This window comes from Diabrotica undecimpunctata, chromosome 10, assembly GCF_040954645.1.
Source record: "Diabrotica undecimpunctata isolate CICGRU chromosome 10, icDiaUnde3, whole genome shotgun sequence".
Lineage (NCBI taxonomy): Eukaryota > Metazoa > Arthropoda > Insecta > Coleoptera > Chrysomelidae > Diabrotica > Diabrotica undecimpunctata.
The window spans coordinates 8,513,593-8,531,656 of NC_092812.1; the positions used below are offsets into that span (position 1 = coordinate 8,513,593).

General features: G+C 31.8%; 1 protein-coding gene across 5 annotated transcripts in view; it reads left to right on the forward strand.

The window, feature by feature from the left end:
* The window catches only part of PlexB (plexin B), a 560,952-nt gene that overhangs the window by 529,512 nt on the left and 13,376 nt on the right, over positions 1-18,064 (forward strand). For 4 of the 5 annotated variants that reach the window (XM_072546628.1, XM_072546629.1, XM_072546631.1 and 1 more), the window contains 4 exons: positions 6,309-6,469; positions 12,440-12,573; positions 15,166-15,514; positions 16,218-17,093. In XM_072546628.1, the coding sequence (XP_072402729.1) occupies positions 6,309-6,469; positions 12,440-12,573; positions 15,166-15,514; positions 16,218-17,093 (1,520 nt within the window). The remainder of the gene's footprint in view (positions 1-6,308; positions 6,470-12,439; positions 12,574-15,165; positions 15,515-16,217; positions 17,094-18,064) is intronic. The other variant, XM_072546632.1, reaches the window with a different exon arrangement.

Genomic DNA, 18,064 nt, shown 5'->3' on the forward strand with positions numbered 1-18,064 from the left:
CTGTAAATGTGTTCAAAGAGATCCAACCTGTAGGAAATGCGGAACCGCCAGAACCAGGAGGAGCGTGTTGTAACATTTTTGGGATAAATGTTTTTTTTTTGAGAAAACCATAAATGGGGGAATAAAAGCGTCATTTGCAGATATTACATAACACAGGGTTACTAAAATACCCCATTCCCCCGAAGTGATTTTTCCGACCTGTTTGCAACCACTGTTTCGTCTAAATTATAAATGTTACTTGCACAAAATTTATACCTTTGAAGCACATCTGCTAGGTTAAAAAAAACTCACTAACATTGTGTTTGTTAAAGCTTATCGCACGAGACATACTGGTGGCTTCCGGTGTGCGTAACTTTAACCGGGAATCACAATGTCGGAAATTTTTCATACACTCACTCCTAGCGGCACGATTTAAATTCTAAGTGTCTCATATAACAATTGAATTTGAAATGGTAAAAGAATAATTCAAAATTATAGTCTCTCTTTCAGTTACACCGTAGCACATAAGAGAAATCAAGTAAATACTGTGCAAACATAGCTTCCCCTGCTTCAGTAAATATGGATTTATACCCATATTTTTGTGCAAAATCATACTTTCCTTTTTTATCATCTAGGAGAGCCTTATATTTTAAAACATGACACTGTAAAGCCGATTTTAATATAGAGTGTGTTGCTGCTTCTCTTATAGTTTTGTGATTACTTGTAGGACTGCTTTGTTCATCTGGTTTACTTTTTCCTATTGAAGTATAGCATTATCTTCGTAATGATGTTGTTGCTTTCCTCTCACTTACTGAGGCATTTTTATATGCGTTCCAGTATAGACCACTTTTTTAGATGTCCCAGTATGCACCACATGGTTATTTCTCAATATGAACCATTCCACGAAAAATAAATTCAAACTGATTACTTAAAATAGGCAACATCTAAAACAAATATTCACCGACCTATCTACTCTCGAATGTAATAACCTCAAAACATAATATTAAATAGGGTTTTAAAATTTTTACTAATAAAGTTATAAACAAAATTATTTGACTCAATGTAGAAATGGTATAGCAGAGTACGGGCCGCTTGGTCCTCGATTTTGTATCTCAGTAACATTGCAAGCTCCTCCCCTTCTGACGTTATACGCGTGTTTCTCTGATTTATCATCGACTAAAAATCGTGACCACATTACTCTGTTAGTCGGGGACTAAAAATGGCGACGGTATTTTTTTCGCAGACTAATAAAAGATACATTTACTTACCTTTTTATTGAAAATATTAAATATTTCTATTATTATTGGTCAGAAACCGCAAATTAATCACAAACACAACGTATATATGAACAGATGACTTAACACAAATAGTTTGATGTGTTATGCGCAACTTACAAGGTTGCCAGATCTGCCAAAATTTGGTCCTTGAACTTCCAAGCATTTAGGGAGTCATTATCACGCCTTCGTTTGTTGTGCTGCACGTCTAATCATTAGGTAGAGAATTGAATTCATTGCGAACTCCAAGTTCACAATCTTCATTCATTATAAGGGGATGGGAATATACTTAATTTTTTATATAGCCCCATATAAAGAAAATCTAGTGGTGTTATGTCTGGTGGTCGAGGGGGCATCGGAAAAGTCCTTTGTTGGCTATCCACTTATCTTCAAATTTCGCATCTAAAAATTGGTTTACAATCTTGAAACAATGAGGAGGAACTCGATCGTGAAGCAGAAATAGTTTTCTAAATTCTTGCAGTAAACGATCGAGACAATTGGTTTTTAATTCTTTTAATATATTGTGAAATTTTTCTCCTAAAAAAGTAATTATTAGAAAATAAAAAATTATAAAACATATTTGACCGCAATTTCTAATCGCTTAGATTACCATCATAAAAGTGGAGAGCTACAACCTAATTATCTCTGATCGCACAAAGGACATTAAACTCTCATCGCTCCTGAAAACCACGTTCTCTTGTTAAATGTTGATTTACTTCGCTCTAGTAATGCGAATTGTGCCTATTAAACGTTCCGTTTTTTTTTGTAAATTTTAATTTGTCACACCATATAAGATTCTTCAAAAATTCATTATCTTCTTGTCATTTTATCGTTACAAATTCGTCAAATGTTATTATTTTATTATAGTTTTTCTTTAAACTTTGAAGTGGAGCGTATAGGGTTGAAATTTATGTTTTTAAAATTCGCTGAATAGATGGCAATGGTATACTTAAATCTCTCTCATCCCGAAATAATGGCATTTTGGCAAAAGCAGCATAGTAACCAAGAACATTAATTTTATGATCATTATTATCAATAATAGGCTTAACTTTTTGTTGAAAAAATGTGTCACATTTTAAAAAAATCATTTCACGCTGTCATGGGTTGGATATCTTGTAGCAAATATAGCACATATTCTAGTAATAACTGTCACATTTCGTAAGTATTAAAAATAAATTTTCGTAATCTTCAATATTTAATTCTAAACGAGTTATTTCTTTATAGCTCCAGTATATATATATATATATATATATATATATATATATATATATATATATATATATACATTTGAAAACTCCAGGGGGCACAAGTCTATAATTGATTTTATAGTCACTAATAGAAAAATCCACCCAAAGCAAATTCTAGATATCCGAACTTTAAACTCAGCAGACGCAAGGAGTGAACACAAACTAATATCAGCAAAGATAAGGATGAAATAACACCAAAACATCTTCTACAGGAAATCACCGAGGAAAAATTCAATGTAGAAACACTGTGGAACGACTCTACAAAGGAAATGTACCAAAGGAGGCTAGCACAGAAGATACAGCTGAAGCAAATAGACGGCATCGAAGATATAAACGCGAGCTGGGAGAAAATTAAAAACAACATTGAAGAAGCAGCAACAGAAGCTCTAGGAAAACATAAAGTCATACTGAACAAAAGAAACAACAACAATACACCATGGTTCAGAAAAGAAATAAAAGGGAAATGTAAAGAGAAACGAGAAGCCTACACGAAGTACAAAACATCAAATACCCCAGAATCCCGAGACACCTATAGAAGAATACGAAATGAAACAAAGCAGTTGGTAAGAAGAACAAAAAATTAACACTAGGAACAGTTTACAAAAAAGATGGAAATCGACTTCTACAGTTCACAAAAACAAATATGGAGATTCATAAGAAACCAACGGAAAGAAATGGCAGAATTGAAAGAATACAATAACATACCAGCAAACGAATGGGAAAGATACCTGAGGAAACTGTTTAAATGAAAGGAAAATAATAATCAACACAATAACGTACCTGTATTAAGACACGAAATAGAAATCAGTTTTCAGGAAGTAGAAATAGCCATAAATTCACTCAAAAATAGAAAGTCACCAGAACCAGACGGAATAACCAACGAACTTCTAAAACACGGAGGAGAAAGTATAACCCTAGAGATGATAAAACTTATACAAAAACTAATATTGCACTGCAAGATACTAGGAGAACAGACGCATGGAGAAACAGCATAATGATACCAATGTTCAAGAAAGAAGATTAAGAAGACTCCAACAATTATAGTGGTATAAATCTACTGAACACCACCAAGTCCTAACCAACAAAATCAATAAACTAACAACTTTATCAGATGAACAACAAGGATTCAGATCCGAAAGATCCTGCGTAGACGCCGTATTTGTACTAAGACAAATCGCAGAAAAGGCCATCGACTACAATAAACCAGCATATCTATGTTTCATAGACCTGACAAAGGCTTTCGATCGCTTCCAAATCGAAGACCTTTTACACCTACTGTATAAAAGAAACATACCAATCAATATTATACAAACCATCGAAAACATCTACTTCCATAATCGAATACAGGCAAAGATAAATGGAAAACTAACACAGTGTATACCAATACAAAGCGGAGTCAGACAGGCTGACTCGTTAAGCCCACTTCTCTTTAATATAATAATGGACGAAATAATACAAGCAGTACGTAAAGGTCATGGCTACAGAGTGGGGAACAAAGAAATCCAAATATTATGTTATGCAGACGACGCCGCCTTAATCGCCGAGACAGACGACGAGCTCCAAAGATTAACACATCTTCAATACAACAGCGAAGAAATACAGTATGATAATACGAGCAGAAAAAACCAAATGTATGACAACATCTAAATACCCACTACGGTGTAAAATCGAAATTAATGGAAAATAATAAAGCAAGAAGCAAGGTTTATATATGTGGGAATAAATAAATAAACAGGGCCTGCTAAAATAAACCAATAAAATCAAACTTTTAACTCTTTAAACTTAAACCATAATTATCTCCAAAAGTATTAACTTAGGTATAGGAGTCCTAATACTATTTAAGTAGACTTCTTTTTTCATTAAAATTATAAAATACAGGGTTTTTCATTTAAAATTATTGTCTTACTGCGGTTTGAAGTTTAAAGAAAAAAAGTTACCTACTCTTTTGTGTGCAAAAGTTTTTAATACAGTAGGTTTGTGAATTGATGATATATTCACTTTATGCTATTAAGTTTGTCTCCATCTCTCAAGATTTTTGAAGAAAGGTGAGTAACTTAAAAAATATGAAGTTTTGACCAATAGTACCTTATACAAATTGTATCTATCATTTTACGTAGAATCTAATAATACAATAATATACAGAATGTTCTATTTAAAATAACAAAGTTGCTGTTTACTTCGGGTAAAACCGGAAGTTACTTGTCTGTCAAAATATTTTCTTTAAGTTTGTCATAATTTGTAATCTCCATAAACCAATTTTCGTAAATATCGTGTAAATAGTTTCCGATATATAGATAGTGTAAGCTTGTCGTGAAATAACCTATGTTCTAGAGGGCATACTCGAAATGATACTGAATATGTTAAAGATATAGGTCTAACATTGGATGTTAGGAAAAACCACTACACAAGTGGTTTGGCTTGACATCTGTAGAACTTTTTAATAAAATACGGCTATAATGTTGATAGCTAACGTCCGCAATGGATGGGGCAATAGAATAAGACATTTGTTACTATACTATAATTAGCTACGACCTATCTGAAGGTGGTTAAATATGTGTTGTATTTTGTTTTTGTATATACATATTTTTTTAAATTATTTAGTTTGTTTCAATTTATTACCGTATATCTAATGTTGTATCTATTTCTGAGATATTAGTTGCCTGGACGCACTAAAAAGGAAACGAAATGCTATGCATTTGTAAATCATTATTCTGCATGCAAGGGTAATTTTAATGGTAATCTCAAATAGTTATATATTCTATAAACCAATTTAAATTTGTTCTGATTTAAGAAGTACTATGGACCATCTCTAAATGTTTACATTAAAAAAACTCAATAAAATATAGCTAGAAAATGATAATATTAAATATTTAATGAATTATAAATCTATTAAGGGTTTTTCGTTAATATGAGCGCTTAATTATTTTAAAAGTTATCTAAAATATACTGCTGAATAAGATTTTGCATGCCATATTTAAAATTATCATTTTAAATAATTTTAGGTTTGGCGTTAAAATTAATTTGAAAAAACACAAATAAGGTTTAATGTTTTGCTAATGTTAATTTCTGTTCTAAGTTTCCATGTTTTAAAAACAATATATAAACTGACTCGTTTTTTTGTTTGTATAATTAGTCATAATCATCTATCTTTGGACATAATATCTCCTCCCTTATTTCTTTGGTTTCCTTTTAGTATGAGGAATTTGCATATATCTTGGTTTGGCTTCATATTTGAGATCATCTGATGATCTCAATTATAATCTTTCTTTTTTTTATTACTGATTTTATAATATCAATAACAGGGTAGGTCATAAAATCGAACCACATATTCTGGGAGTCAAAATAGCTTAAACCTGACTAATTTAATTGTAACGAACGCCAAAAATTTGGTGGGTTTAGAGGATCAAGACTTCTATAAAATTTTGATAACAGATCTCATTAATTTTACCTTTCGTTTACCACGAGAAAGCCATATTTCCATTTTCACTAGAAAATATCAAGTAGTTCACGAAATACTAGAGAAGATCGATTTTTATTTTGTAACTTCAAATGTCAAATACGTCAAGGCAGTATATACATGTTTCATAGTATAGATTTCTTTTTACCTAGAAGATGCTGTTGTTTTTTCAAAATCTTCTTAAGAGATGTTATTATATAGAACAGTAGACATTCGTTTAATAAATATACTGGTTTCTTTTCTAACTTAATTTAAAAGATAATTTATTTATAATTTAATATTTACTGTTTAATTTGATTTAAGTTTGCTGTAATTTTTGTGTAACTTGAAAATTAATAAGTAAAATGTTAGGAATACATATGCTTTTAGCATTTGCTGAACTTCAAACCGATATGACTGATCTCACTGCCGATTTAGAAAATTCTGGTATACCTACCTTAGATCACACCAGCTATATCATGAAGGTTTTTTTCCCTGGAGTCAGCGATCATCCCATCCTAAATGCACCAAAGGTAAGACATATATTATATTACTACTAATAATACTAGTATTGTAGCTTAAAAGACAAAGGGAAAAATAATGATAATGATGTGTTAAAACATTTTCTTTGTTCCTTTTGGATTCATATAATATTTTGATTAAAACCATTTTGCCACAAAATAGTACTCCTTATAAACAGGTTACATCCAAATGATCTTGGGTATTATCAGCTATCTAACAAAGATGACCCATATTATGTTTTCACTTACTAGACAAAGATCACAATCGTATTTCCCCCTAGTCTCCCCTCCACAATGTATAAGACAATGTATAAGAACGCCCATCTTAGCGTTACACCGAATGATAAAACCGATTGTTTCCGATCCAATTACTCTTGGAGCGTTGCATAATAGATTTGGTTTCTGTTTCAGTAATTTTGGAATTAATTTTTATTATATTTTATTTTTATAGAACAAAAATTTGGTTTCAAAGATATTATTTTGAAATTGCCAAATAATATCTATTTTTAATTAAAAGACGTAATTTTTCTCCCATTTTGATCTTAAGTAAATCAGATAATACTGAATTCAATCATTCAGTGATGGACTGAATGTTAATCATGGACTGAATTACAACAAATATTTGTGAATAGCCACGCCCACAGAACAATATTTCAAGAAACTAAAGCGACGATACCGTTTTTATGAAATTGTTTGGAAAAATAGCTTTCTTATCGCGGGCTACGGACGATGTAGCGCAGAGGTGTGAAACAAATTCAAACATTAGTAATTTAAAAACATATCGAGGATACATTTATGTTATACCAGCCATATACATATAAAATTAGAATTTGATGTTAGTATTAAGAGTCAACTAAATGTAAGACCAAATACTTAACTTGTCGGGATAGTATCATCAGTTTTTGACGTGACAACGTCTTAAATTAGGTTGTGGCTCGGAGTCATTCATGAAAAAGTGTAACGCCCGCTCACGTCTGTTACAGTGAGTCACCGAACGAGAGAGAGGCCCGCCGGACCGGCGAATGCCTTGCGTCTCTCTCCCACTCAAACATGATCGGTCCGCTGCGCGCGCAAGGCGCGTTGAATCGGTGCGTGCTTCCGTGCTTGTGCGATCATCGTCCTATCCTCAACAAAATCACTCAAATAGAAATTAGTTAAGTTTAAGTTTACATGTACAATGTTTTAGTAAACAAAATATATTTCTATAGTTAAAATTTGTGCAATTCTTATTTTCATTCAATTCCTTGTTCCTATTGTGCTATTTAATAATATTCATCAATAAATATTCTACCGAGAAAAAGACGTTGTCACGTAAAATTTTCGCCCGTAAAACCGACTTTACAGGCAACCGATTTTTTTCCTAGTTTTTCATCATGTTATACAATGTGATTCATACTTGGAAACAGTGTGTGTGTGAGTAGTAACACGTGAAAATTATTTCGTTCCAACAAAAAGTCGAGAGATAGTGGTTATAAATAAAAAATATATACACAGAATGCAGTATCAAGATAGGAAAAAGTGCAGTGAATAGAACATCACAAGTAACACTTAGCAACTATAAGCAAATGTATTGTTACGATAAATATCCTTTTGATAAAGACATTATAAATTAAAGACATAACAATTAATAAATTCACAACAGTATATAAATTGTGTAAACAACTAAAAAATAAGTGGACATTTCAATTGGGCAATTGACAGTTACAGAAGCATAAGATTACGAAACTTAGCCAGACAAACGGCGACGTTGCCGGATTGTGAAAGAAATCCGTGAGAGTAAGTGTGTTAAGAATAGTTCTAATTTCTGGGATTGGATAAAAATAAAATCTTCCGAACCGTTGAGGTAAGGATTCTATTAACCCTATCAGAGATATTTACAAGGAGAGGAGGTGAGTTTCTATCGTTGAGTAAAGATGGAGAAAATGATGAAAAATATAAGTGAACAATTAGATAGTATGAAGGAGAAAGGTATAAGAATAGAATAAAAAATAGATGAAGTGCAAGATCATTTCCAGCTAATCAAAGTGAAAATAACATAATTAAAAGCCGAAAATGTAGCAATAATATCAGAAAATAAAGCACACGCCAAAAGAATAGAAGAGCTAGAAAGATAAGTAAGAAAGAAAAATATTATAGTATAAGGTGTAACAGAAAAAGTAGGTGAACAAGAAAATGATATGAAAACGAGTTTAAAAAATATTGTACTTAAAATCCAAGTTCCACTAAATGGAAATATCGACATAATAATATAATAGAATATAATATAATAGAATAGAATAATAATAAAAATATAATAGCACGAGACTATACTACTGGAACTTAAAAGAACAGAAATAATAAAGCAATAAAAAAAAACTAAAAGGAACAGATATTTACCTGCGTGAAGATGGCTCCAGGGAGATACAAGACGGGAGAAGAATACTTAAACAACACTAAAGGGAGCAGGAGAAAAGGGTCAGAAAGGATCGCTAAATTATAATAAGCTAAACATAGACGATAAAATATTTACTGTAGAAAGCTTAGCATATAGGAGAAAGCAGACACAAAGGGAAACTGTGAATACTGAAAGGAAAGCCTAGAGGGAGAATATATACTAAAAGATCACCAGGTGGTGACGAAAATGAATCAGAAAACATGGCAAAAATAAGCAAGACCACAAAAAATACTGGTGTAAAGACAAAATCTGGGATTATATGTAAAAGAGGAACATAAAAAAACAAATTACTAGCATTACAAAAACAATCTGGCAAACGAATATGGAAAGTGCGTCTATGGGATTTAACCAGACTGTAAAGAAATCTGAAAAAAAAACGATAATGGAAACATGTTGATGAAACTAGCACTGAAAGAGAACAATGAATCAAACATAAGAAAAAGAGAGAAAAAGAAAAACAAAAAAATAAAGTAAAACTAAGAACCTGGAAAATTCAAATATTATTGAGACAAGGGAAAATGGAAGAGATACCAAGGGAAATGTGAAGATACAGAATCGACATACTAGCAGTACAAGAAGTAAGATGGAAGGCAGAAGGAAGTATTAAAAAGAAAAATTACACAATATACTACACGGAAGAAAACAAGTAATTGAAAAATGGTACAGCATTTACGGCCAACAATAAGATAATGGACAAAGTTATAGAATTCAAATCTATGAATAGATGAATGTCATATATAAAAACAGGAAACAAACAAGCCAATATGACAATCATAAACATATATACACTCACAGAAAATGCACCAGAAAATGATAAAATTGAATTATACCAACAACTGCAAGAATTATATGAAAGATTACCCAGACATGACATAGTACTAATGTGTGGTGACTTCAAAGCAAAAGTAGGTAAAGATAACCAAAATAAAGAAGTAGCAGGAAAGAAACTATTCATGATTAGACAAACGATAACGGAAGAAAATTATGCCACCTAGCAGCAATAACAAATAGTTACATTATAAGCACACACTTCATGCACAGAAGAGAACATAAAGTAACATGGTTGATACCTGGCACATTAATACTAATATCAAAAAAATGGAAAACAATAATGCATGACGTTAGATCATGTAAACGAGCAAACGCAAACACAGGCCTTTTTCTAGTAATAGCAGTAATAGTAAAAAATGAAGGCAATTAAAACAGAGAGAACAAAACATAACAAAAGAAGATAGTACCTGGAGAATTTAAGAGTACAGGAACTAAGAGAACAATATGAGACAATCTTAAAGGAAAATCTAACAGAAGCAAATAGCATAGAGGAAATATGGAAAAATACAAAATAATTCATTTTGAATTCATCTGAAGAGGTGCTAAAAGAGAGGGAAATGTGAAATCAGAATGTAAAATCAAAATTAAACAAAAAAAAAACCAAGCAAGAAATAAATGGATATCAACTAAAGAAAAACATCATCGAAATGAATAATAACAAAAAAGAAAGTAGCAGACCAATGTTGCAAAATAAAAAAAAGCTATGGATGGAAGACTTATTAAAGGACCTAGAAGAGAATAGTAACGACAGCGCTAAGCTATTTGGATACCTAAAAGCTCAACAAAGAAAATGCAGTCCAGTGGTTAAAATTGACAATGGATCATGAGAAACACACTTCCCAGAACTATATAGATGCAAAGAAAGCCCTGAAGAGGAAGAATTCGTAATGGAAGACATGAGACATAATGAAATGGGGATATTAATAGTTCTGCAACCTAGTAGTTAAAATATGGGAAGCAGAAGAAATGCCCGAGGATTGGAAAGAAGGCAGAAATATACCAATATTTAAGAAAGAAGAATTAACAACTATAGATGAATATCCCTACTGACAACAGCATAAAAAATTCTCACAGCCCTCCTCAGACAAAACTCACTCAATTCACAGAGAAAAAAATGGGGGACTACCATTAAGGATTCAGGAAAGGCAGATCCACTACAGATGCGTTCCACATAATTACACGAACAATCGAGAAATGTCACGAACACATCATAAAGCTTCACAATCACTTGTAGACTTAAGAAAATCCTTTGACTGTAGTGGCAGAAATAAATTATTTAATAAAATGAAAAATCAAGATATACCGACAAACCTAATCAGATTAGCGAAAATGACTATGGATGGACCTCGAGCTAAAATAACAACAGAAGAAGAAGGTAGCACAAAGTAAATTGCAATAGAAACAGGAGTGCAACGAGGCGATTCCCTGTCAACCACACTATTCAACATACTAGTAGAAGGTATAGAGAAGAGGTATAGAGATTAACTAAGGAAAAACCAAATATCTACTCTGATCTAGAAGAGAAGATAAGTAGATCACAAGACGAGAGCAATCAAGATAGAAAATTATACTTTGGACAAAGTTCAACAATTTAAATATTTGGGAGTAATTATTGTGAATGGCAAAAATAAGAGAAATGAAGAAGTAATGGAACGAATACTAGCAGGGAACTAAACTAAATGGAGATATGAAATTCAATATACAGAAATACAAAACTGAAAATATACAGAGTTGCAATCAGACCAGTTTTAGTCTACAAGTTTTTGTACCATATAATAGATGGCTCTTGTTCATCACTTTATAAATGTTAAATTTTCTATTTGATTACTCTATAAAATCTTATTTAAGACAACGAATTGATCTTTTAGTATACTTCTAGGTATTTGTAGTCTTGACAAGCTTTTATGTCTTGGTTATTTTTCATACCAAGATGAACTTCATTTTCCTCGCAACATACCTCTGACACTGGGTGTACATTCAGGAATGCCTGCAAGATATTTGATCACATGTGAAAACGTTTAAAAGTTCTATGTTTAATCAATTCTGTCGGAATACCCTCCTAACCGCAAGCTTAACCATTGTTTAAACTACTCACCAGTTTTGTCAAAGGTTCCACCTTAATATTTACAGATATCCCTTCTATTTCTAAACCTGGTATGACATCATTTCCCAAACATTCTCTCCATTTTTCTGTCAATAAGTTTTTGTAGTTTTCCATTCACATCTGTGATTTTATACAGTTCCTAGTTACTTTCTGTATAATTTTTTTCCTGGAATTTCGTCATTCCACCAGAATTGGTTGCTTGGTTTGGTTTTTGATTGTTCTAGCACCTCATTTTTGTGCATGGCCGATAATATATTTTTATATACTTCTATTGTGTCTTCTAAATGTATATTGAAAAATTAATCGAGTTTTCTCTAATATAGTACCTTAGTACCTTCATCTGACATAGGAAACGATAATTTTACTTTTAACTGTAACTGAAAATCGAAATGTCAAAATGAATACAATCGAAAATAAAAGAAATAATTCATTTCCATATTCAACAAGAATGATGTGAAGTGGTATAGATGGTATCGAAATTATTAAAAATTTGGAGTATAATAATATTGAACTATATCAGTAAAACATTTACTGTATGAGTGCACCTCAATACTAATAATACTTTTTACCACACTTGTTAATTAAAATAATGAATTAATTTAATATGTTTTAGGTGCGATTAAATGGTCCAAGAACAAATTATGATACAGCTATGTTACAATTTGAGCAATTGATAAATAATAAACATTTTATACTCACCTTTATAGATATATTAGAGTCACAAAAGACTTTTAATATTAGAAATAAGTAAGTATATCCAATTAATTCAGTTGTAGTATTACCTCTAGTAACTAGTAGCTACCTCTGTAGCTACCTCTTAAATTGAGCACGGATTCTCTATTTATGTGATCTATCCTAAAATACTTTAAACTTCCAGATAGAGACCATAGTCTGGTCGTAGTTATATTACAGCTTCTCTGCGCTTTCTAAATAAAATGTATGTTTTAGTTAGTCTTTTAATATAAAACTTTTTCATCGCTCTTGAGACGCTTATTTTTTTATTCTAATTGCAATAAAAATGAAGCTTATTAATTAATAGTGCAAACATATTAAATAAGCAAAAATGTTAAGGACGTAATAATATGTTTGCATGATCTTTTTGAATCATTTTATTTTATTTCAAATATTTTGTATAATAGTTTGGAATCTAGCGGTATATCTTTCAATTTTAGATTACTATCTATCATCACTGCCCCTCTAGCAGTATTTTATTTATTTGGACTGGGCTGATCTCAATGTTATTTTATTTTCTGTAAATGTTTCTATCTTGTCGATGCTACAACAGGTACTGAGCACTGTAAAATGTACCACATCTTATCACAGTTGCTCTCATTCTGGTGTCTTCTCTTATCGCCACTTACAATTCGTCTGTGTAGGTGTTAGGAACGTTAATAGGGAGGAGATGGATATTATAGATAAATGTGAGGTGGTTCACCTATACAGTTATCTGAGGAAACTGGCAAGGCATGAGATTCATTTCATTGTTGCCAGTAAATAGGAAGAAATTTGGATACGCGGCTCTAGAGGGTGTCAGTATCCATAACTACAGACGCCCACCCGACAGATATTCAAGCCACCAATAAATGGGAAGAAAACAACTATTCTATGAAGAAGTGTAGTTACGGTCCACAGTCAGATATTTGGCGAATTCGGAAAAAGAATGAACGAAAAATAAAAACACAGGTTGCAAGTCACTAACACAAATTGAATTAACCCCAGACTCTTGGGTAATACTCGCGGAAACCGTGCTGGACTTATAAGGGATTCTAAGTAGGGTAACACAAGTCATCTGGACTGAACTAGGATTTTGACATACATACATTGAAAGGGTTCAACTTTTGAGCCACTACTCCACTCTCTTTCCTTCAAAGGACCTTTCTTTGGAATCACAGGTAAAGTTTGACCATTACACCTAGATCTTCGTCTTCTGTTTTCGTACAAGGTGACCAATGAGGCTCCTTTCTCAGTCTCTTCTTTCTTTTGTCCAATTCTATTTCGTTATCATATTGAGTGTCAGGTTTTCTGTTTATGTTTTTCTTCTTGGAGGTCGACAGCATGTGGAGGTTCGAAGCCACACAGCTGAGAGATGGGGTGTGGGTAGGTTTTCTGCATGTGTTTTTTGTGTCTTTTGTCCTGACTGACCTTTAATTGTTTGTTTTTATTATTTATATTCTTTTTGCAGTTTAGTTGTGCTATCTTTGCCATTTAGCTCCTTATATTTTGTTTGCAGAGAATTGAGCCGGTCGGTCTTTCGTTTTGTTGATGGTTTAATTTTTGATTATTGCAAAAACAATTTCTATAATCCACAAGGAAACTCAGTTCCTGTAGCTGGATGTATACCATGTATTACAAAAAATTTTTTTTATTTAAAATCCTTTATAAAAGGTATATAATTAAAATACCCAATCGGGCTATATCACAAAACGTTTTCGAAATCTGCATTCCATCATCAGTGTTTCTAGGTGTACATGTTATGAGCCACTAAATATTTGGGTAAAAACCTTAGTTTAAATTTAGATTACATTATTCGATCTTTAATGTTAAGATGTTAAAGTTACCAGTGGAATTGATAACATGGCAACGCACGACTCTGCATGAAGTTGCTGGTCATGAGACAAAGTGTCTACGAGGACTTACTGATAGCAACGTTTTGTGATATAGCCCGATTGGGTATTTTAATTATATACCTTTTATAAAGGATTTTAAATAAAAATTTCTATAAGTTCCTTGCTTTCTATGGTTTTTTAATTGTCTTTGTATTTTAAACACGAGTAACTCGTATTTAATCTTTGCTGATTTTTGTGTTTCTAGTGTCTTCAGAATCCGTGTGTTCACACTGTATAGTAATTTCTTACGTTATACAGTATTCTTGCAATCTAGTAAAAAGGTAAAAGTTTGTAGTGTAACACTTAGTCACTGAACAATCTTCTTCGGTGTGTTTTAGCCGATATTTTACAAGACAATTACTTTTTCTTTTTTCTTCCTCTGTTATACTTTTACGCTTCTTTGTTAAGTTAATGTGTCCTTAAATACAGAAGTAATGGAGCTATTATTAAGAGTAACTTTCTTGCATTTATTTTTCTGTCTTTTTAACTAATTTTCAAAACATACTTTAAATCAAATTAACCATATGCTACTGCATTTTTTGAAGTCTGTTACGTATACATTTGACGGTAAAATAATTGGATTTATTTTACCACCATAGTTAGTCAAAGCGCCCACTATATGTCGCTTATAAAGATGAAAATATTTTATTTGGCTATTGAGGCCGATGTAGTTTTATCATGAAAATATTAATCAAGTTTTAAAAATTACATTTTTAATTAATTATTTTTGTAGAGTAAATGTAGCGTCCTTACTAATGGTAGTATTAATGGGTAAAATGGAATATGCAACAGATATTCTAAAAAGTTTATTGCTACGTTTAATCGATAAATCTGTAAATACGAAGCATCCACAACTAATGTTAAGGCGAACAGAGAGTGTTGTAGAAAAAATGTTAACAAATTGGATGGCACTGTGCATGTATCATTACCTTAAGGAATACGCCGGATCTTCACTCTTCTTGCTATTTAAAGCTATCAAACATCAGATAGAGAAGGGTCTAGTTGATGCCATTACTCACGATGCTAGATATTCATTGTCCGAAGAGAGGCTTTTGAGAGAAAATGTGGACTATAGTGTTGTGGTAAGTATAACAACCACAAAATCGATTATTATTCAATTCTTTCTTATTCTTCTTATCTGTTAAGGTAGTGATGCTATCTGTTCCATTTCGGTATGATTGTTGTGTTATAGAAGGTTATATTGTGAAACTTAAACCGATACGTAGTTATCAAAGTACCATACAAATAATAATATATCATAACTTATTTCTCACATTTCGTATCTTAATTTTTTTTTGTTATTTTCAAACATCTTCCAAAAATAAAGTAAAGCAAAAGAAATAAATAAAAAACAAGAAGGTACATATTACATTCGGTGGAGTGCCGACAGATGAGAAAACTTGTTAAATTTCGTTGATAAGTATTAATTTGAGATAAATAAAATTAATAATTGTTTGTGAACATTAATCCCGTATGTAACTATACGTTCATTAATAACGAAGGTGTTTGTTTTTTCTATTTTAATACAATGTTTCTCCCCTTCCCTTTCATTTAACGTATCACACGCTCCAATCGGACTTAATAACAACTGAGATATGATGTAATGCCGGTTTGGCAATGCCGCCATGTTTGTTTTTTTTTCGCCATGGTACTACGTCGTAAAAATCTGTTGCGTATTCAATGCTTTTTCCTCATGCAAAAAGTGCACAACTCTAAAGAAGTTTTCACTTCAATAAAATTCTTATACACGTATACTCAAAGTTTAATGTTACCGTTTATTTTCAGACATTGCATATTGTCCAAGACGATCTTGACGAAAAAATCCAATGCAAAGTATTAGACTGTGATACTATCAGTCAAGTGAAGTCCAAGATATTAGATGCACTATTTAAAAATACTCCCTTCTCTCTAAGGCCTTCTATATACGAAGTAGATTTGGAATGGAGGCATGGGAGAGGAGGACATCTTACTCTACAGGATGAAGACCTTACGACTAAAACGATATGTGGTTGGAAAAAATTGAATACTTTAGCACATTACGGTGTCAAAGAAAGTGCAGTTATGTCATTGATTTCCAGACAAAATGATAGTTTTAATAATTGTAAACAACCCTGTCATAACTGTGTTACGGGAATGTACCTTAACAATTCCCAGTCTCCCATTATAACTACGAATGGTGATATCGAAGGAGGCAACAACCCGAGAATATACCACTTAGTAAAACCCATAGATGACCACCAGTTTCCCAACAATAAAATGGGCGAGAGAACCCACAAAGCCATTCCCGAAATATTTTTAACAAGACTGTTATCTACTAAGGGTACTATACAAAAATTTGTCGATGACTTTTTCATGACAATTTTGACTGTAAATGAAGCTTTACCTCCGGCTGTTAAATGGTTATTTGACTTACTAGACGAGGCAGCTAGAAAACACGGCATCCAAGATCCTGAAGTTGTTCATGCTTGGAAATCCAACAGTCTTCCGTTGAGATTTTGGGTCAACTTCATAAAAAATCCAGATTTCATATTTGATATTAACAAAACCTCAACTTTGGATTCTTGTTTGTCCGTTATTGCTCAGACCTTTATGGATTCTTGCTCTACAACCGAACACAGGCTGGGGAAGGATTCACCATCAAATAAATTATTATTTGCCAAGGTAATATTTATCATAATATTAAGATTTAGTATATATTACATCATTCTAGTAATTGTTTAAACCTTTTAAAGATACAGACGGCGTCTAACAATAGGCTATTTACACAAAGATTATTTATAAATGATATTTGCCACGGGAGCTTCTATATCATCTTTTTTTCTTTTGTAACTATTTTTTGTTGAATATAATGAATTAAATGAGTTCATATTATATTGTTGCAGTTGCACATGATTTTTTGCACTCGTTATTTACAAGTAAATGCCTTCAAAAACTTAAGTCTCATGTCTGCATCTGTGTTTCAGTTTTAATTTTTAAGTCATTTTTGAATAAAACAATCTTAAAAGACAATTTCCTCCTTTTAGGCAAAGGCAATTTCCTCTGATAATAATATTTAATTTTTCATCTCCAAATGACTAATTGAATTGCTCACATGATGTGATTGTAACTTATATATCTACATAACTACATATTATAATTATATTCTACAGGGTGATCAACTTTTGTGACAAAGTTCGTTATATCTGTTATAGCAAATACCAAAAGTTTTTTACAAAAATGGGAGGTAACTGTAAACATTTTAATATTAGTTACAAATACAACACCCTGCATTTTATTTTAAATTTAATATCCGCTTCACTTCCTCGTTACAAGAAAAACTTGTTTAGAGTACAGAGTATTTAAAAAGTTATAACAAAATTTTCATGAAAATCGTAATCGTAAGTTAACACCCTGTATAATTGATAAAGTGTAACAAGGATTACAACGTGTTGTAGCCATAGTTTTTTAATAATGGTCAAAAATTATAAAAATAATTAACCTTGATAACATTCATTAAATCGAATACAGATTACGTCATTATTTTCTTGGACTTTTTAAATGTATCACCCAATATTTTATATCTCTATCGAAAAGTACTATTACCATACTTCATATTTTATGTCATTTTATGTTAAGTATTACCTATGCCTAAA